The sequence below is a fragment of the Ranitomeya imitator genome, chromosome 2 (genome assembly GCF_032444005.1).
Source record: "Ranitomeya imitator isolate aRanImi1 chromosome 2, aRanImi1.pri, whole genome shotgun sequence".
Lineage (NCBI taxonomy): Eukaryota > Metazoa > Chordata > Amphibia > Anura > Dendrobatidae > Ranitomeya > Ranitomeya imitator.
Genome location: NC_091283.1, coordinates 189,114,562 through 189,137,324, shown reverse-complemented (window position 1 = coordinate 189,137,324; position 22,763 = coordinate 189,114,562). Strand labels below are relative to the sequence as shown.

Here is a 22,763-nt window from a genome sequence, read left to right as displayed (position 1 = left end):
AGCGGCGACGCGCCCCTATGTTTAACATAGGGGACGCGTGCGTCTTTTTGCACGCGTTTTCCGACACGTGCGTCGTTTTAGACGCTAGCGTCGGACGCAAGAAAACGCTACAAGTTGCATTTTTCTTGCGTCCGATTTCGGCAAAAAACGACGCACGCGTCGCAAAACGCGCGCGCTTTTGCGCGCGTTTGCGCGCGTTTTTCCGTGCGTCGCCGACGCAACAGCGACGCGACGCTAATGTGAACGTAGCCTAAAACAGCCAAGAACCCCGAGGGTATGTGTACAAGGGTCGATGATGCAGCAGACTTTCCAGGCGTAAAATCCATTATATATTACAACACCAGCATCTAGGATGAGCATTTTTACTAAATCCTATCCGCATCTATCTTCAGCGGAAATTGACTGGCGCAGTGGATTAGAAATCCACAGCATTTTACTTTACGCATGTGGATTATCCCCCACTGCGGAATTTCTGCTATGAAATTCACAATGAAATCCCCACTATTTGCAAAAGAAATTATTCTTAGGCCATATTCCCACCTAGAGCAAATGATGCAGTTTTTTTTTTCTGTGAAAATAATCTGCTTTGCTTAACAGTTCAAGAAAAATGGATGTGACGTTATGAAAACTCATGGCCACTGGGAATTTAAAGACACAGTTGAGCTGGGGATATTTTTTTAGCGTTTTTTTTTTCTCTATAGGTTTCTATGGAGAGACCTGAAAAATGGATGTAAAAAGCGCAATTGCATTTCTAAGTCCAGGATCTTAGTGTTAAAAAAAATTGCAAGCAAAAAAACACTGTGTGAAATCTGCATAAAAAAAATTGAAAACTTTAAAAAATTCAGTAAAAACACAATAATCCAAGCAGATAGTATGTATTTTGGTGCAGACACATGTAGAAAAAAAACAGTGGGAAATATGACGTAGATTTGCTGCACATATTTGTGGGATCTGAGTAAGATTTGCAGAAATCCATGCAAATGCAGCACAAAAAAAACAGATTTACAGTGGGGACGGAAAGTATTCAGACCCCTTTAAATTTTTCACTCTTTGTTTAATTGCAGCCATTTGGTAAATTCTAAAAAGTTCATTTTTTTCTCATTAATGTACACTCTGCACCCCATCTTGACTGAAAAAAAAACCCAAAAATGTAGAAATTTTTGCAAATTTATAAAAAAATAAAAACTGAAATATCACATGGTCATAAGTATTCAGACCCTTTGTTCAGTATTGAGTAGAAGCCCCTTTTGAGCTAGTACAACCATGAGTCTTCTTGGGAATTATGCAACAAGTTTTTCACACCTGGATTTGGGGAACCTCTGCCATTCTTCCTTGCAGATCCTCTCCAGTTCCGTCAGGTTGGATGGTGAACCTTGGTGGACGCCATTTTCAGGTCTCTCCAGAGATGCTCAATTGGGTTTAGGTCAGGGCTCTGGCTGGGCCAGTCAAGAATGGTCACAGAGTTGTTCTGAAGCCGCTCCTTTGTTATTTTAGCTGTGTGCTTAGGGTCATTGTCTTGTTGGAAGGGGAACCTTCGGCCAAGTCTGAGGTCCAGAGCCCTCTGGAAGAGGTTTTCATCCAAGATATCTCTGCACTTGGCCGCATTTATGTTTCCTTCAATGACAACCAGTCGTCCTGTCCTTGCAGCTGAAAAACACCCCCATTGCCTGATGCTGCCACCAATATGTTTCACTATAGGGATTGTATTGGGCAGATGATGAGCAGTGCCTGGTTTTCATATGTCTTGCACTGAGTACAGGATTCCGTCGGACCACTCCACCATAAAGGCCCGACTGGTGGAGGGCTGCTGTGATAGTTGACTTTGTGGAACTTTCTCCCATCTCCCTACTGCATGTCTGGAGCTCAGCCACAGTGATCTTGGGGTTCTTCTTTACCTCTCTCATCAAGGCTCTTCTCCCACGAATGCTCAGTTTGGCTGGACGGCCAGGTCTAGGAAGACTTCTGGTGGTCCAAAACTTCTTCCATTTAAGGATTATGGAGGCCACTGTGCTCTTAGGAACTTTGAGTGCTGCAGAAATTCTGTTGTAACCTTGGCCAGATCTGTGCCTTGCCACAATTCTGTCTCTCAGCTCGTTGGCCAGTTCCTTTGACCTCATGATTCTCATTTGGTCTGACATGCACTGTGAGCTGTGAGGTCTTATATAGATAGGTGTGCGCCTTTCCAAATCAAGTCCTATCAGTTTAATTACACACAGCTGGACTCCAATGAAGGAGTAGAACCATCTCAAGGAGGACGATAAGGAAATGGACAGCATGTGACTTAAATATGAGTGTCTGAGCAAAGGGTCTGAATACTTATGACCATGTGATACTTCGGTTTTTCTTTTTTAATACATTTGAAAAAATTACTACATTACTGTTTTTTTCAGTCAAGATGGGGTGCAGAGTGTACATTAATGAGAAAAAAAAATGAACTTTTTTGAATTTACCAAATGGCTGCAAAGAAACAAAGAGTGAAAAATTGAAATGGGTCTGAATACTTTCTGTAATACAAAAACAAAGAAAAAAGACTCCACTATAAAATGCACACCACCCAACACAATATAACAAAATACAAATTTTATTGGCACAAAAATTAAAACACAATTAAAAGCACTATAGTGCTTGCAATCCTACATGGTAGAAAAATAGCTACAAAACATCCATATTACAGCCTGGGGCACAGATACAAACTTAATAATCTGTATACCATATATGATTTAGAAGTGCCCTGCCTAATGGCTCATGGGGAGTCCAAATACATGTAGACACTGATAGTCAGAACCATACAAGACTAAACAAAACGCCATAAGCAGATACAAACCAGCGCTTTGAAGCGAGCAGGCTGAGGGATGTCCGAGGATAAAACAAGCACTTGGCCCCACGCGTATCGCCTCCCAAATGAGGCTTCGTCAGGGGAAGTACAAAGCACTGCCAATAGCAAATTATATATACATATGCAATCAGTATTGAATAGCCTACCGGTGTGGAGCCACACATCATCAGGGAAACTGGACTGATGCACCAGCTCACACCAGACTTGGAGAGCGAGGCTATGACTCACCACTGTCCAGGATTCTCTGCGGCAGAATACTAAGCAGCCAATAGGCTGCAGGAGAAGACCGCGCACGCGCACACGGCCAGCAGCGCCAATAGACTGCAGGAGAAGACCGCGCACGCGCACACGGCCAGCAGCGCTCAAAATAGGTGTGGGCAGAGCGGGTAAAATACAAAGCAGCAAATACGCTGCAGACCGCGCACGCACACCCGGCCAACAGCGCTGAGGATAGATGTGGGCAAAGTGGGCACAGTACAGAGCAACAAGAACGCTGCAAAGACCGAAACTAAGCGAGCAGACACTATAATGTCATGATGTCCATATAGGACGATAAGGGAAATACCCAAGGTGAAGATATTACTGCCATAAAGACATGAACCAGCCAACTTAATATAAATAGAATCCCAAAGAGGGAGGGAGGAAAAGAGGGAGGGAGGAAAAGAGGAAGGGGGGGGGGGGGGGGAAAAAAAAGGTCATTCTGCTGCGTTGAATGCACTTTGGCCCACAAATCATCAATATCCAAAGCTGGCAGCTACCTTTGCAATTTTCAATTAATGACTTCCAAGATTCTATGGGAGACAAGTCCAGAGATGTTGGAGGCCATGGTAGCACATTTAGGCCTTGCAGACTGCTCATAGTAGCACAAGCAACATCTGGCCTGGTGTTTTAAAACATAGATCGTGGAACACTTGGGAGAAATTATCGTACCACTGGTTCCACCATTGAGCCATTCTGTATTGCAAGTGAAATTGGCTGTCACATACCAAGATGTCAAGCAGCATCTAACCTATCAGTAGGCATTTGCTGATGGCCAACTATACAGTTAGGGCCAGAAATATTTGGACAGTGACACAAGTTTTGTTATTTTAGCTGTTTACAAAAACATGTTCAGAAATACAATTATATATATAATATGGGCTGAAAGTGCACACTCCCAGCTGCAATATGATAGTTTCCACATCCAAATCGGAGAAAGGGTTTAGGAATCATAGCTCTGTAATGCATAGCGTCCTCTTTTTCAAGGGACCAAAAGTAATTGGACAATGGACTCTAAGGGCTGCAATTAACTCTGAAGGCGTCCCCCTCGTTAACCTGTAATCAATGAAGTAGTTAAAAGGTCAGGGGTGGATTCCAGGTGTGTGGTTTTGCATTTGGAAGCTGTTGCTGTGAGCAGACAACATGCGGTCAAAGGAACTCTCAATTGAGGTGAAGCAGAACATCCTGAGGCTGAAAAAAAAGAAAAAATCCATCAGAGAGATAGCAGACATGCTTGGAGTAGCAAAATCAACAGTTGGGTACATTCTGAGAAAAAAGGAATTGACTGGTGAGCTTGGGAACTCAAAAAGGCCTGGGCGTCCACGGATGACAACAGTGGTGGATGATCGCCGCATACTTAATTTGGTGAAGAAGAACCCGTTCACAACATCAACTGAAGTCCAGAACACTCTCAGTAAAGTAGGTGTATCTGTCTCTAAGTCAACAGTAAAGAGAAGACTCCATGACAGTAAATACAAAGGGTTCACATCTAGATGCAAACCATTCATCAATACCAAAAATAGACAGGCCAGAGTTAAATTTGCAGAAAAACACCTCAAGAAGCCAGCTCAGTTCTGGAAAAGTATTCTATGGACAGATGAGACCAAGATCAACCTGTACCAGAATGATGGGAAGAAAAAAGTTTGGAGAAGAAAGGGAACGGCACATGATCCAAGGCACACCACATCCTCTGTAAAACATGGTGGAGGCAACGTGATGGCATGGGCATGCATGGCTTTCAATGGCACTGGGTCACTTGTGTTTATTGATGACATAAGAGCAGACAAGAGTAGCCGGATGAATTCTGAAGTGTACCGGGATATACTTTCAGCCCAGATTCAACCAAATGCTGCAAAGTTGATTGGACGGCGCTTCATAGTACAGATGGACAATGACCCCAAGCATACAGCCAAAGCTACCCAGGAGTTCATGAGTGCCAAAAAGTGGAACATTCTGCAATGGCCAAGTCAATCTCCAGATCTAAACCCAATTGAGCATGCATTTCACTTGCTCAAATCCAGACTTAAGACGGAAAGACCCACAAACAAGCAAGACCTGAAGGCTGCGGCTGTAAAGGCCTGGCAAAGCATTAAGAAGGAGGAAACCCAGCGTTTGGTGATGTCCATGGGTTCCAGACTTAAGGCAGTGATTGCCTCCAAAGGATTTGCAACAAAATATTGAAAATAAAAATATTTTGTTTGGGTTATGTTTATTTGTCCAATTACTTTTGACCTCCTAAAATTTGGAGTGTTTGTAAAGAAATGTGTACAATTCCTACATTTTCTATCAGATATTTTTGTTCAACCCTTCAAATTAAACGTTACAATCTGCACTTGAATTCTGTTGTAGAGGTTTAATTTCAAATCCAATGTGGTGGCATGCAGAGCCCAACTCGCGAAAATTGTGTCACTGTCCAAATATTTCTGGCCCTAACTGTAAGTGTTCTACTGACCTCACACCATAGAACTCAAAGGACATCATGGTGCAGAACAAGATGGCAATGACAGCTGGAATGGCGTTTTGTATTCTTCAAGTCAATGACCTCAAACATCCAGCCAATGTCATTAAGAACTATCTTCAGCTACAGAAGAACAAGGAGTCCTGGAAATGATGATCCGGCCTCCACATAGCCCTGATCTCACATCATCCAGTCTGATATTTGGTTGCACAAACTTTGGCAAGAATGACTATCTCCACACTTTTTTGTAGCCATCTGTGAGCTTCTTGTACGTGTCCCCTGGTAGTTTCCTTGTCTGCAATTCTCTCATTGTTGAGTACTTTTGGATGTGTTTGAGTCCATTATTCTTCTGTAGGATGGATTTTATTTGACTTAGACCTAGTTTTTATACATTCCTCCCTCTAAAATGCTCAGCTAATTCTTGGATTTTATTGTGTGACGCTGATCACTACTCATGGATAAGCCATGAGGCAGGGTAGTCAAACGTTCCGGGGTCAGATACCAAGAGAGCATGTAGTAAACTAAAGGGAAATACAAATGTGTAGTCCGTTAACGGTCAGAGGTCAGAATTCCAGGAAGATAGCTAATCAGAGTAAAGGGGCTAGGCAAACGGGTGATCAGCATGAGGTCCAAAGTCAGGCAGCAATAGATCAACAAACAGAGCACAGGAATAGAAGACAAAGCAATACCAAGCAAATGCCACATCTGGCAGAGATACGGGGCTGCTAGCTAAGCTAAGTAGCTGGGCAATCACTTGGAACAGGGAACACCTGAAGGAAGCTCAGCATCTTCCAGTCTCAGATTGGACGGCTAAGGTGTCTATCAAAATAATGACACCTCAGCATACCCTGAACTAGACTCTCTAACAAAATACTAAAAGTTCATCACGCCCCTATACTAGATTGTCACTCACTGCGTCCAATACTCACTGAGCCGAGGAATCGTGATACAGTTTCTGTAACCTTTTGAAAGCATCCAGTCCCAGAAGCAGCCCCTATAACATTATGGAAACGCCATGTTTCACTGTAGGTAGGGTGCACTTTTCTTTATAAGTATAATTTCTGCCTCTAAAAAAGTAACGAAGACATGCTTTGCGAAAGAACTCTAGTTTAGTTTCATTGGTCTATAGAAAGAACATTTCGCAGAAACATTGTGATTTATCTATTTTAAGGCAATTTGTCAGCAGGTTTTTGTTATGTTATCTGAAAACAGCATAATGTAGGGACCACTGATTAGCAGCTTTCTGTCCATATACAGTGTACACAGAAAGCTGTCAATCAGTGGTGTGGACGGGGTTACACAACGCTCAACATTCCAAGCTACTAGCTGTGATTTTGATACAATCCCTGTTTTCTCTGCAGCAGATCTAACAGAGCTCAAAATGCTGAGCCCTACATAACACCTTCCACATCCCTGACTGGCAGCTTTCGGAGCACACTGTATATTGACAGAAAGCTGATAATCATTGGTGGGGGTGCAGCTGGATAGGAGACGCTAAGTCCTGTATTGATGATCTCCTGTTGATAAAACACTGGTTTTACGTAAACAGCAGCACACAGCCTAATAATTGACTTATAACTAGAATCAGGATCTCAACCTCTACATCATTCTGCTCCCAGATTACATCGCAAAAACTTGATGACAGATTCCTTTTATTTGTGTCCATCTTCGAACAGTATCACTATTGTTTCAGGAGATCTTCATGGTGTACTTGATATTCAGGGGTGCTAATGATGTAGACCACAACTGTTCTTTTGGGAAACAGATGCCTTGGATATTATTCTGAGCCAGTGGTTGTGTTTTTTTTACTGCAATCTGTTCCATTCAGCATCTAATGAATGACAGTTTCCAATTTTGAGCGGACAGAACATTTTTGCTGCATAACTAGACCAGTTTTCCATCGGTGCATGATCTGATCTGATGACACTTCCAATATAGAAAACATTGTGCAATGCTCATATGATCTGGGCTCTTGGTTTATATTTTATTTGTAAAGAGTGCAGTGTTCTCCAGGGTTGGAAATAACATATGAAAAGCCACTGAGTATTGTAAATGTATCTTTCATGCTTGAAAAAGTGACAATGTTCTGTAAATGATGTGCCCGCTATCTTCATAAGAAAGGCTTAAAATAGAAAGCAAATTCTGCAATGACTGCTGAAAAATCCGAGAAAATGTATTTTAACCACAGCTGGAGCTCTTGAGATTGAGAGCCTATGACAGGACGTCTCTCACAAAGGTTTATTTGGAAAGATGTTTTTCTTCCTTCTTTTTTAACGAGCGCAGAAACAGCAAAAATGTCATAAAATTGTCTATCTTCCACTGTAGCAAAAGTAAAATCCATCACTGATATTCTGTCTTCCGGAGTGGTAACATCAGTGGGGGTCTGTGATCAATGGCAAGAGGCAATGAACCGTTGATGTAGACCATGCACGCTATGGAGCCCTTGAGGGGGCTCAGATCTAGGTAATCCCACTTTGATAGTGCCGGACTTCTCTTTAAAAAATGAACAATCCCAACACCGAAACCATAATGGGCAAAATCCAGCACCATAATGGAGGACACCCCTTTTTCTTTGCTAGGCGCCTCCTCCCCTCTGTTTTCAATAGATCAATGCAGGGTTATTGGGGATTGAGTGCATTGCAGACTGAATAAATGTGACCCAAAGTACCCCAATCCGACAATGGTGGCAGGGCAAATCGCTGTTATCTTTTCTGCAAACAGAATGACTTCGTAAAAGTTCTATCCCCCCCAAAAAAAAAATTATAGCCTGCAATAGGATTTATTGTAAAGTTAGCGCAGATGAAGAATAACTGTCGTCCTCTGTTATTCTGCACGCTTGGCATCATTTGCCAATTACTGCTTTCCCCTGGGAATATCTATTGCCTATGATCAGAAATCTCCGGGGTGCTGCTATCCAGATAACAGCTTGAATCGGCATCAGGGAAATTCTGCACTAAAAGAAATGAGATCCAATAAATCTGATGACACCATTTAAAAAAAAAACCTGCTTGGTGAAAGTCACATTAGCAGTATATTTTATTTCATCTTAACGTGAGAGTCTGACAGCTTCTGTGCAGGCAGCGGAGGATTTGTGATAAAGCATAATGTTTCTTCACACTCTTAACCTGTCAATTCCGTGGCAAGAAGTGGCACCCCTGGGGTGCAAGGTATAAAGTGCCACGGTCGCATTAGTCACTCCTAATGAATTGTTCGACTGAGCCCTTATCTACATTCAGTCTTTTGTATGGTGAAATGTTGGCTTTTTTTACATATACTATACCCTGTTACCTTAGTTACAGTGCTGTGTCTTGGCTGCATTGGCGCTGGGTGCCAGGTCAGGGGCGCTGCCGCCGGTATTTGATGAAACCAGGTTTGTTTTTTTTTTGCATTACAGTTTTCATTTCCCATGCCTCATGGGGCATACATATAGAGGGTAACATAGCCTAAAAGGAGAAATTAAGTGTTAAAGAGATCCATGTCTTCTTAATATGTAAATGATCTGGTCGATGTCTCCGAGAATCTAATTCCAGAGATCACTGTGAATGAAAGGGGCGATACCAGTGCGAGACATGTAGATTAGGAGAGCAGACTGTCAGCCATTACATGTCTCACACTGGATAAAGCCATTTCTCAGGGAGATCTATGTCCCACCCATAGATCCTAACAGCTCATTTCCACATTAGGAAAAACGTGAATTACTCTGGAATAAGACATCAGATCGCAGATATCAAGGTATCATTTTACTTAACTTCCTCTGACCTACATGCCCATATAGACGGCTCAGGAGGGTTGATCCTTTCAACAGATTCCATTTAACCCCTTAGCGACCGCCGATACGCCTTTTAACGGCGGCCGCTAAGGGTACTTAAACCACAGCGCTGTTAATTAACGGCGCTGTGGAAAAAGTCCATAGCGCCCCCCAGAGGCCCCGCATTTGCGATCGCCGGTAATTTACCGGTTACCGGCGATCACAAAAAAAAAAAAAAAAAAAAGCAATCTCTTTTTAATTTCTCTGTCCTCCAATGTGATCGCACATCGGAGGACAGAGAAAAGGGGTCCCAGGTGGCCCCCCAATACTCACCTAGCTCCCCCGATGCTCCTCGTGTCTCCCGGTGGGCGCCGCCATCTTCAAAATGGCGGGCGCATGCGCAGTGCGCCCGCCGGCCGGCACCGGGAGAATCTTTGGGGTCTCGGCTGCCGGGGGTAGCCGAGACCCCAAAGAGCATTATCGGGGTCGGTATTACGATCGCCGGTAACTGTTTACCGGCGACCGCAAAAAAAAAAAAAGGAAAGTGTAATTCTCTGTCCTCTGATGTGATCGCACATCAGAGGACAGAGAAATAGGGGGATTCGGGGACCCTAGCATACTCTCCTAGGTCCCTGGATCCTCTTGCTGCTCCTCCTGGCCGCCGGCAGAAGAACATGGCGGACGCATGCCCAGTGCGCCCGCCATCTGTCTCCATCTGCCGGCCGGCAGGAGAACAGCAGTTGGGGCTAAAATTAGGGTTAGGGGTAGGGTTAGGGCTAGGGTTGGGGCTAAATTTAGGGTTAGGGTTGGGGCTAAATTTAGGGTTAGGGTTGGGGCTAAACTTAGGGTTAGGCTTCTTTCACACTTACGTCGGTATGGGGCCGTCGCAATGCGTCGGCCCGACATACCGACGCACGTTGTGAAAATTGTGCACAACGTGGGCAGCAGCTGTAGTTTTTCAACGCATCCGCTGCCCAATCTATGTCCTGGGGAGGAGGGGGCGGAGTTACGGCCACGCATGCGCGGTCAGAAATGGCGGATGCGACGTACAAAAAAACGTTTCATTGAACGTTTTTTTGTGCCGACGCTCCGCCAAAACACAACTGATCCAGTGCACGACGGACGCGACGTGTGGCCATCCGTCACGATCCGTCGGCAATACAAGTCTATGGGCAAAAAACGCATCCTGCGGGCACATTTGCAGGATCTGTTTCTTGTCCAAAACGACGGATTGCGACGGAATGCCAAACGACGCAAGTGTGAAAGTAGCCTTAGGGCTAGGGTTAGGGTTAGGGCTAAAGTTAGGGCTAGGGTTGGGGCTAAAGTTAGGGTTAGAGCTGGGATTAGGGTTAGGGTTTGGATTAGGGTTGGTATTAGGGTTAGGGTTGGCATTAGGGTTACGCTTGGGATTAGGGTTAGGTTTGGGATTAGGGTTAAGGTTAGGGTTGTGATTAGGGGTGTATTGGGATTAGGGTTAGGTTTGAGGTTAGGGTTGAGATTAGGATTAGGGGTGTGTTGGATTTAGGGTTTTGATTAGGGTTATGGTTAGGGTTGACATTAGGGTTGTTTTGGGGTAAGGGTTGTGATTATGGTTAGGGTTAGTGATTAGGATTATGGATCAGGTTGGGATTAGGGTTAGGGGTGTGTTGGGGTTAGGGTTGGAGCTAGAATTGTGGGGTTTCCACTGTTTAGGTACATCAGGGGGTCTCCAAACACGACAGCCAATTTTGCGCTCAAAAAGTCAAATGGTGCTCCCTCCCTTCTGAGCTCTGCCGTGCACCCAAACAGTGGGTTACCCCCACATATGGCGCATCAGCGTACTCGGGATAAATTGGACAACAACTATTGCAGTCCAATTTCTCCTGTTACCCTTGTGAAAATAAAAACTTGGGGGCTACAATATCTTTTTTGTGGAAAAAAAAATATTTTTTATTTTCACGACTCTGCATTCTAAACTTCTGTGAAGCACTTGGGCATTCAAAGTTCTCACCACACATCTAGATAAGTTCCTTGGGGGGTCTAGTTTCCAAAATGGGGTCACTTGTGGGGGGTTACTACAGTTTAGGTACATCAGGGGCTCTGCAATCGCAACATAATGCCCACAGACCATTCTATCAAAGTCTGCATTCCAAAAAGGCGCTCCTTCCATTCCAAGCTCTGCCGTGCGCCCAAACAGTGGTTTACCCCCACATATGGCGCATCAGCGTACTCGGGATAAATTGGACAACAACTATTGCAGTCCAATTTCTCCTGTTACCCTTGTGAAAATAAAAACTTGAGGGCTACAATATCTTTTTTTGTGGAAAAAAAAATATTTTTTATTTTCACGACTCTGCATTCTAAACTTCTGTGAAGCACTTGGGCATTCAAAGTTCTCACCACAGATCTAGATAAGTTCCTTGGGGGGTCTAGTTTCCAAAATGGGGTCACTTGTGGGGGGTTACTACAGTTTAGGTACATCAGGGGCTCTGCAATCGCAACATAATGCCCACAGACCATTCTATCAAAGTCTGCATTCCAAAAAGGCGCTCCTTCCCTTCCGAGCTCTGCCGTGCGCCCAAACAGTGGTTTACCCCCACATATGGCGCATCAGCGTACTCGGGATAAATTGGACAACAACTATTGCAGTCCAATTTCTCCTGTTACCCTTGTGAAATTAAAAACTTGCGGGCTACAATATCTTTTTTGTGGAAAAAAAAAATATTTTTTATTTTCACGACTCTGCATTCTAAACTTCTGTAAAGCACTTGGGCATTCAAAGTTCTCACCACACATCTAGATAAGTTCCTTGGGGGGTCTAGTTTCCAAAATGGGGTCACTTGTGGAGGGTTTCTACTGGTTAGGTACATCAGGGGCTCTGCAAACACAACATAATACCCGCAGACCATTCTATCAAAGTCTGCATTCCAAAACGGCACTCCTTCCTTCCGAGCTCTGCCGTGCGCCCAAACAGTGGTTTACCCCCACATATGGGGTACCAGCATACTCAGGACAAATTGGACAACAACTTTTGGGGTCCAATTTCTCATGTTACCCTTGTGAAAATAAAAACTTGAGGGCTAAAAAATCTTTTTTGTGGAAAAAAAAAATATTTTTTATTTTCACGGCTCTGCATTATAAACTTCTGTGAAGCACTTGGGCATTCAAGGTTCTCACCACACATCTAGATAAGTTCCATGGGGGGTCTAGTTTCCAAAATGGGGTCACTTGTGGGGGATTTCTACTGTTTAGGCACATCAGGGGCTCTCCAAACGCGACATGGCGTCCGATCTCAATTCCAGCCAATTCTACATTGAAAAAGTAAAACGGCACTCTTTCTCTTCCAAGCTCTGCGGTGCGCCTAAACAGTGGTTTACCCCCACATATTGGGTATCGACGTACTCAGGAGAAATTGCACAACAACTTTAGTGGTCTAATTTCTCCTGTTACCCTTGTGAAAATAAAAATTTGTGGGCAAAAAGATCATTTTTGTAGAAAAAATGCAATTTTTTTTTTCACGGCTCTACGTTATAAACTTCTGTGAAGCACATGGGGGTTCAAAGTGCTCGCCACACATCTAGATAAGTTCCTTAAGGGGTCTAGTTTCCAAAATGGTGTCACTTGTGGGGGGTTTCCACTGTTTAGGCACATCAGGGGCTCTCCAAACGCGACACGGCGTCCAATCTCAATTCCAGCCAATTCTACATTGAAAAAGTAAAACGGCACTCCTTCTCTTCCAAGCTCTGCGGTGCGCCCTAACAGTTGTTTACCCCCACATATTGGGTATCAGCGTACTCAGGAGAAATTGCACAACAACTTTTGTGGTCTAATTTCTCCTGTTACCCTTGTGAAAATAAAAATTTGTGGGCAAAAAGATCATTTTTGTGTAAACAAAAGCGATTTTTTATTTTCACGGCTCTACGTTATAAACTTCTGTGAAGCACTTGGGGGTTCAAAGTGCTCACCACACATCTAGATAAGTTCCTTAAGGGGTCTAGTTTCCAAAATGGTGTCACTTGTGGGGAGTTTCCACTGTTTAGGCACATCAGGGGCTCTCTAAATGTGACATGGCGTCCGATCTCAATTCCAGCCAATTCTGCATTGAAAAAGTCAAACGGCGCTCCTTCACTTCTAAGTTCTGCGGTGCGCCCTAACAGTGGTTTACCCCCACATATGGGGTATTGGCGTATTCAGGAGAAATTGCATAACAAAATTTATGGTTACATTTCTGTTTTTACACTTGTGAAAATAAAAAAAATGGTTCTGAATTAAGATGTTTGCAAAAAAAAAGTTAAATGTTCATTTTTTCCTTCCACATTGTTTCAGTTCCTGTGAAGCACGTAAAGGGTTAATAAACTTCTTGAATGTGGTTTTGAGAACCTTGAGGGGTGTAGTTTTTAGAATGGTGTCACACTTCATTATTTTCTATCATATAGACCCCTCAAAATGACTTCAAATGTGATGTGGTTTCTAAAAAAAAATGGTGTTGTAAAAATGAGAAATTGCTGGTCAACTTTTAACCCTTATAACTCCCTAACAAAAAAAAATTTTGTTTCCAAAATTGTGCTGATGTAAAGTAGACATGTGGGAAATGTTATTTATTAACTATTTTTCGTGACATATCTCTCTGATTTAAGGGCATAAAAATACAAAGTTTGAAAATTGCAAAATTTTAAACATTTTCGCCATATTTCCGTTTTTTTCATAAATAATCGCAAGTAATATCAAAGAAACTAACATGAAGTACAATATGTCACGAAAAAACAATCTCAGAATCAGCGGGATCCATTGAAGCGTTCCAGAGTTATAACCTCATAAAGTGACAGTGGTCAGAATTGCAAAAATTGGCCTGGTCATTAAGTACCAAATTGGCTCTGTCACTAAGGGGTTAAGAAGAAAATGAAGTTGAAAAACAATAGTAGGGGGAGGAAAAAACTCCTGTTCAGGTATGACTTGTTGGCTAGAGATTTGCCCTCCCAACCCAATCCAGATGTGGGATAGAGATGTTAGCCTGGCCTTCAGCAATTCCTGTAGGAAAGGATATGCCATAGGTGTGACCTGAGCAGCTGCTCTGGGGCCAGTGGGTGCATGTAAGGGACTGTGCTAAATATTAGGAAATTAAAGATGCAAGGAACAGAGTATTCTGTAATATTCTGATGTCTAGAGTCCCTAGATTAGTGAATATGACTGTATAAGATGGACTGGGTTTGTACTATACTATAACCACAACAGGACGCCTGTAAAATGGGCCGGGTGCAGAAGACACAAACAACAATCTGCTCTTTCCTTTTGGGCATGACTGATAGTTAGAACTGAGAAATCTACACATAATTCTTAAAACTGCGACATTCAGTGACCTGTGGATAATTCCTCTCTTAGCTTGGGATATATGGCAGATCCGTAACGGCGGGGCTTTCTAGCCGTCTGACATATGCCATAATGTGGGTTGAGCGTTCATTCTTGATGGGAGCTTCCCTGCTTGTAGAATCTTCCCTATTCATAGCACAACTCTATCAGATCCATAGCATAGTTTATGGTTTGGTGGCAGACAATATTGCCTTAGGCCGGTTTCACATGTCAATGGCTCCAGTACGTGAGGTGACAGTTCCTTCACGTACCGGAGACACTGACTCACGTAGACACATTGAAATCAATGTGTCTCTGCACATGTCAGCGTGTTTTCACGGACCGTGTGTCCGTGTGCAAAACACGGAGACATGTCAGTGTTCGTGGGAGCGCACGTATTACACAGACCCCTTAAAGTCAATGGGTCCGTGTAAAACACGTACCGCACACGGACGTTGTCCGTGTGCAGTCCGTGTGCCGTGCAGGAGACAGCGCTACAGTAAGCGCTGTCCCCCCCACACACTGAACGGGAAACCACTGGGTAAATCTGACAGGGAGAAGGACTTGGGGATCCTAGTTAATGATAAACTTACCTGGAGCAGCCAGTGCCAGGCAGCAGCTGCCAAGGCAAACAGGATCATGGGGTGCATTAAAAGAGGTCTGGATACACATGATGAGAGCATTATACTGCCTCTGTACAAATCCCTAGTTAGACCGCACATGGAGTACTGTGTCCAGTTTTGGGCACCGGTGCTCAGGAAGGATATAATGGAACTAGAGAGAGTACAAAGGAGGGCAACAAAATTAATAAAGGGGATGGGAGAACTACAATACCCAGATAGATTAGCGAAATTAGGATTATTTAGTCTAGAAAAAAGACGACTGAGGGGCGATCTAATAACCATGTATAAGTATATAAGGGGACAATACAAATATCTCGCTGAGGATCTGTTTATACCAAGGAAGGTGACGGGCACAAGGGGGCATTCTTTGCGTCTGGAGGAGAGAAGGTTTTTCCACCAACATAGAAGAGGATTCTTTACTGTTAGGGCAGTGAGAATCTGGAATTGCTTGCCTGAGGAGGTGGTGATGGCGAACTCAGTCGAGGGGTTCAAGAGAGGCCTGGATGTCTTCCTGGAGCAGAACAATATTGTATCATACAATTATTAGGTTCTGTAGAAGGACGTAGATCTGGGTATTTATTATGATGGAATATAGGCTGAACTGGATGGACAAATGTCTTTTTTCGGCCTTAGTAACTATGTTACTATGTTACATGGTGCTGAAGCCGCAATTCATATCTTCTCTACAGCAAACGCTGCTGCAGAGAAGATATGAATCGCGGCTTCAGCACCAGATGCAGGAGACAGCGCTTATCTCTAGCGCTGTCTCCTGCACGGTGCGTGTGGTACCCAGTCGGCACACAGGCGGCAGACGTGTGCCGCACGTGTGCCACAGAAACGCACGGGCACACGGACACGGATAATTCCGGTACCGATTTTTCCGGTACCGGAATTATCTGGACGTGTGGGACTGCCGTTAGGGAGAACCCATATTTTCACATGGTATTTCATCTTTGCAGAGAGTGGTCTTAGTACTATACAATGAGAGGCCACAGGACATTATAATTTATTCTAGGAAATATATTCCAAGGACAAATGTAAAAATAGATCCAAGCATGAATAATGGGCACAGACCATACTGATTTCCCTTTGCCCATAAACAAGCATTGTGTGTTACGTAGATAGACCTGCTTAACCCTTTATGACCAGGGGATTTTTGGGGTAGGAGGAGGGAATTTCCTCTTCTTCCAAGAGCCATAATGTTTTTATTTTTCCGTCCACATCGCTGTACAAGGACTTGTGTTTTGTGGGATAAGTTATACTTTGAATGGCATTATTCATTTTATCATGTGATACACTGGGAAGCAGGAAAAAATCCAAGTGCATTAAAATTGCAAAGGAAGTGCAATTCCTCGTTTTTTTTTTATTTACCATGTTCACTATATGGTAAAACTGACCTGACAGTATTATTCTGCAGGTCAGTACGAGGTACACATATACCAAACATGTATTGTTTTTTTTATTTAAGTGGTGAAAAAAAATGTGGATTTTTTTTTACATTTTTTGTTGTCACCATTTTCCAAGACCGGTAAGATTTTCATTTTTTGCGATCTGTGGCTGGTTCAGGGTTTGTTTTTTACGCCCTGAGCTGATATCATTTTTGGGGTAGACACAATGTTCTGATTGTCTCTTATTGCATTTCGGTGCAATGTTGCGGCTGCTCAAAAAAACGTAACTCTAGAGTTTTGATTCTTTATTTTTTTATCATTGCACCATTTATCGATCAAATTAATTTACTTTATATTTTGATGGATCGGACTCTTAAGAACGCAGCTGTATCAATTATGTGTATTTTTTTAATTGCTTTACTTTTAATGGGGCAAAAGTGGCGTGATTTGAATTTTTGTGTTTTATTTTTTCATATTTTTAAATACTTTTTTTTCACATTTTACTGCATCCGATCACTTGTACTATACAGCTATACAAAGCACTGCATCAGCATAATATGTCAAGAAGGGATTAAAGGGAATCTGTCAGCAGGTTTTTGATATTTAATCTGAGAGCTGCATGATGTAGGGGCAGAGACTCTGACTCCAGCGCTGTGTAATTTACTGGGCTGCTTCTTGCAGTTTTGATCAAATCAATGTTTTATCGGCCAGAAAACCTGTGCCCATGTAGTCCAATCACACCACCACCACTGACTGGCAGCTTTCTGCCTATGCACAGTGTACACAGAAAGCTGTCAATGAGAGGTGTGGGCAGAGTTATACAGGGCTCAGCATTCAGACAACTGGTAGATCTGCAAAAGAGAAAGGATGGATTTAATCCAAACTGCAGAAAGCAGCGCAGTAAGTGATACTACATCTCTGCTCCTGACATCACCCCCACCTTAAATTAAAATACCCGGGATTGTCTGTCCGCTGTCTTTAACATCATGTCATCACTCTATCTGAAACTAAATCTCTCCAAAACAGAAGTTCTAGCGTTTCCTTCCTCTAGGAACCAACTTCTACCTGATATTGCAATTGCCTTGGGTGGTTCAACCATAGCTTCCAGGCAGCACACTCCTTGTCTTGGAGTTAGATTTTACATAGAACTGTCCTTCATTCCCTATATCTATCAATCTTAAAAATCATCTCCAGAATCCGACCTTTTCTCACCTGTAAAAACTCTTACTGTCGCTCTTATTCACTCTCGTCTGGACTACTGCAACTCTCTTCCGATCAGTCTCCCGCTTACTAAACTTTCTCCCCTCCAAACCATCCTGAATGCGTCAGTCAGGGTTGTATTTCTGTCCAGCCGCTTCACCGATTCCTCTACCCTGTGCCAGCCTTTGCACTGGTTACCCACTCGCTACAATACAAACTTCTCTCTCACCCACAAAGCTCTTCACAGTTCTGCACTACCCTACATCTTCTCTCTCATCCTCAGTCTATCCCCTTCCCATACCCTCTGTTCTGTAACTGATCTAAGACTAACATCCTCCATAATCGGAACCTCCAGCCTTTGTCTACAAGACTTGTCTAATGCTGCACCAGGGTTCTGGAATGCACTACCCTCGGCCGATCCGACTATTATTTAGCCCCATGTTTTTAAGCGTGCTTTAAAAACACATCTCTTTAGACAGACCTATTCATCGATCTCCACATCCTCCATGCACCCAATAGCACACGGCAACTACACAGATCCCAGCTGATGACCGGATTGTGCAGCTTTATACGAAAACCCTGATTTATTATAATGATGGCTGAACAGGGCATAACAGCACATTCTACCTATTGTGTCCCCCTATTTCCTTATAGATTGTAAGCAGGACCCTCCCTCCTCCTGTAACTGAATAATGTGTTACTATATGATGCTTTTATTGTCTGTGCATATCCCTGCTTAATTGTAAAGTGCTGCGGAATAGGTTGGCGCCATAGAAATAAAATTATTACATCACGCTGCTCTCAGATCACATAGCAAAAAAATTGATACAGATTCCAATTATTAAACCATGGATCAATATTTTGGACTTCTTCAGACTTCTAGAGATGAAAATAACCCTTTATGGCCACACTCACACAGAACCTAATAATCTGACCGGTTGTCCTAGGCGGTGTGCAGAAGAGAGGGCAAAAACCTGATGAAGCAAATAAACATTCACTTGGGCTCTTGCCTGACGTCTTTGACAGACATATATGAACATAAAGTATACTGATATATTATAGGGTTTGGTTGCTATGTCCTGTTCCATTAATGTGATATAGTGATGTTACATTGGGATGGCCTTTTACATTACAAAATATACTGTTTAGACCAAATGCACTTTCAGCTTGACCCGCAGAAGTGTAAAAGCAGTCAATGTCATTTTACAAATTCAGTTCCTAAAACAGGTTGCACGCAATCACCAGATGGCCTAATAGACACGCTAGCGGAAAATCTCTGCATGCCCACGCATCTTGTGCTCCCGTAATTACCCTTGTATGTCCAGCGATGTTCCAGGAATTAAAAGTCACCGTATACTATGTCTTCAGTAGAATTATTTCATGCAGGTTTTTCTCTGTGATGGTAATTTCTCCTGTGCTTTAACTAGAATGGAGCTGACCCCGAGGGAAGCGCAGATTCTGGGAGTCTTACTAGGACGACTCTGCCCGACATCTCGCTGGTAAGTGTAAATGTTTTCGAGATTGACAATAATGGGGATCCATGCTGGTGATAGACTCGAATCGACATGACGGTGTCATCTATTTCCAAGGACGAGCATACCTCGCGGGCATCATGAACATGGTTTATATGGCCGATACAATCTGCAGCTGTGTTACAATGGACAGTTCTGAGAATAGGAGCGGAGAATCTAAAATGAACCTTTCCACTCCCCAAGGGCCTCCTGCAGATTAAAAGCAATGTTTAATGCATGATCTGTCCATTAATCTGGGCTGCTTGCGGACAGGTCAATAGTCTTTTTTTTCTACATGGAGCTAATATAATAGACCTATTTAAGGAGAGACACGATTATGTATGCGAAGACTAGTGAGGAGAGTCTACCCTTGTGAACTGCTGACTTAGAGGAGAAGGAATTGGTCAATACCTGCTGTAACGTGAATGAACTCAGAGCATTCGCTGTAATAATGAGCGGATCCCATTCATTCTGCTACAAAAGCAGCGTCTGAAACATAAAGGAGAATTCTACTGAAAAATTCAGCTCATCTATCACTTTTTTTACTGTATTCTAGACTGAGAGGTGAGAAGGACGTGGATGGGTTAGGCCGGGGTTAGGAAAGGCGAAACTCACAGTCCGTATACAGACCGTAATGTCCACGGTGCAGGAGGGTCACCTGGCCTCATAGGCACATGCCCATGGTGCAGGAGGGTCACCTGGCCTCATAGGCACATGCCCATGGTGCAGGAGGGTCACCTGGCCTCATAGGCACATGTCCATGGTGCAGGAGGGTCGCCAGGCCTCATAGGCACATGCCCATGGTGCAGGAGGGTCGCCAGGCCTTATAGGCACATGTCCATGGTGCAGGAGGGTCACCTGGCCTCATAGGCACATGCCCATGGTGCAGGAGGGTCGCCAGGCCTCATAGGCACATGCCCATGGTGCAGGAGGGTCGCCAGGCCTCATAGGCACATGCCCATGGTGCAGGAGGGTCGCCTGGCCTCATAGGCTCATGCCCATGGTGCAGGAGGGTCGCCTGGCCTCATAGGCACATGCCCATGGTGCAGGAGGGTCACCTGGCCTCATAGGCACATGTCCATGGTGCAGGAGGGTCGCCAGGCCTCATAGGCACATGCCCATGGTGCAGGAGGGTCGCCAGGCCTTATAGGCACATGTCCATGGTGCAGGAGGGTCACCTGGCCTCATAGGCACATGCCCATGGTGCAGGAGGGTCGCCAGGCCTCATAGGCACATGCCCATTTTGCAGGAGGGTCGCCTGGCCTCATAGGCACATGCCCATGGTGCAGGAGGGTCGCCAGGCCTTATAGGCACATGCCCATGGTGCAGGAGGGTCGCCAGGCCTTATAGGCACATGCCCATGGTGCAGGAGGGTCGCCTGGCCTCATAGGCATGCCCATGGTGCGGGAGGGACGCCTGGCCTCCTAGGCACATGCCCATGGTGCGGGAGGGTCGCCTGGCCTCATAGGCTCATGCCCATGGTGCAGGAGGGTCGCCAGGCCTTATAGGCACATGCCCATGGTGCAGGAGGGTCGCCAGGCCTTATAGTAACATAACATAGTAACATAGTTAGTAAGGCCGAAAAAAGACATTTGTCCATCCAGTTCAGCCTATATTCCATCATAATAAATCCCCAGATCTACGTCCTTCTACAGAACCTAATAATTGTATGATACAATATTGTTCTGCTCCAGGAAGACATCCAGGCCTCTCTTGAACCCCTCGACTGAGTTCGCCATCACCACCTCCTCAGGCAAGCAATTCCAGATTCTCACTGCCCTAACAGTAAAGAATCCTCTTCTATGTTGGTGGAAAAACCTTCTCTCCTCCAGACGCAAAGAATGCCCCCTTGTGCCCGTCACCTTCCTTGGTATAAACAGATCCTCAGCGAGATATTTGTATTGTCCCCTTATATACTTATACATGGTTATTAGATCGCCCCTCAGTCGTCTTTTTTCTAGACTAAATAATCCTAATTTCGCTAATCTATCTGGGTATTGTAGTTCTCCCATCCCCTTTATTAATTTTGTTGCCCTCCTTTGTACTCTCTCTAGTTCCATTATATCCTTCCTGAGCACCGGTGCCCAAAACTGGACACAGTACTCCATGTGCGGTCTAACTAGGGATTTGTACAGAGGCAGTATAATGCTCTCATCATGTGTATCCAGACCTCTTTTAATGCACCCCATGATCCTGTTTGCCTTGGCAGCTGCTGCCTGGCACTGGCTGCTCCAGGTAAGTTTATCATTAACTAGGATCCCCAAGTCCTTCTCCCTGTCAGATTTACCCAGTGGTTTCCCGTTCAGTGTGTAATGGTGATATTGATTCCCTCTTCCCATGTGTATAACCTTACATTTATCATTGTTAAACCTCATCTGCCACCTTTCAGCCCAAGTTTCCAACTTATCCAGATCCATCTGTAGCAGAATACTATCTTCTCTTGTATTAACTGCTTTACATAGTTTTGTATCATCTGCAAATATCGATATTTTACTGTGTAAACCTTCTACCAGATCATTAATGAATATGTTGAAGAGAACAGGTCCCAATACTGACCCCTGCGGTACCCCACTGGTCACAGCGACCCAGTTAGAGACTATACCATTTATAACCACCCTCTGCTTTCTATCACTAAGCCAGTTACTAACCCATTTACACACATTTTCCCCCAGACCAAGCATTCTCATTTTGTGTACCAACCTCTTGTGCGGCACGGTATCAAACGCTTTGGAAAAATCGAGATATACCACGTCCAATGACTCACCGTGGTCCAGTCTATAGCTTACCTCTTCATAAAAACTGATTAGATTGGTTTGACAGGAGCGATTTCTCATAAACCCATGCTGATATGGAGTTAAACAGTTATTCTCATTGAGATAATCCAGAATAACATCCCTCAGAAACCCTTCAAATATTTTACCAACAATAGAGGTTAGACTTACTGGCCTATAATTTCCAGGTTCACTTTTAGAGCCCTTTTTGAATATTGGCACCACATTTGCTATGCGCCAGTCCTGCGGAACAGACCCTGTCGCTATAGAGTCACTAAAAATAAGAAATAATGGTTTATCTATTACATTACTTAGTTCTCTTAGTACTCGTGGGTGTATGCCATCCGGACCCGGAGATTTATCTATTTTAATCTTATTTAGCCGGTTTCGCACCTCTTCTTGGGTTAGATTGGTGACCCTTAATATAGGGTTTTCATTGTTTCTTGGGATTTCACCTAGCATTTCATTTTCCACCGTGAATACCGTGGAGAAGAAGGTGTTTAATATGTTAGCTTTTTCCTCGTCATCTACAACCATTCTTTCCTCACTATTTTTTAAGGGGCCTACATTTTCAGTTTTTATTCTTTTACTATTGATATAGTTGAAGAACAGTTTGGGATTAGTTTTACTCTCCTTAGCAATGTG

The 22,763-nt window shown here is 43.8% G+C and overlaps 1 protein-coding gene across 2 annotated transcripts in view; it reads left to right on the top strand.

Moving 5' to 3' along the window:
- The window catches only part of WHRN (whirlin), a 258,620-nt gene that overhangs the window by 214,377 nt on the left and 21,480 nt on the right, over window positions 1-22,763 (top strand). For both annotated transcript variants that reach the window (XM_069748381.1, XM_069748380.1), the window contains one exon: window positions 19,264-19,335. In XM_069748381.1, coding sequence (XP_069604482.1) covers window positions 19,264-19,335 — 72 coding nt within the window. The remainder of the gene's footprint in view (window positions 1-19,263; window positions 19,336-22,763) is intronic.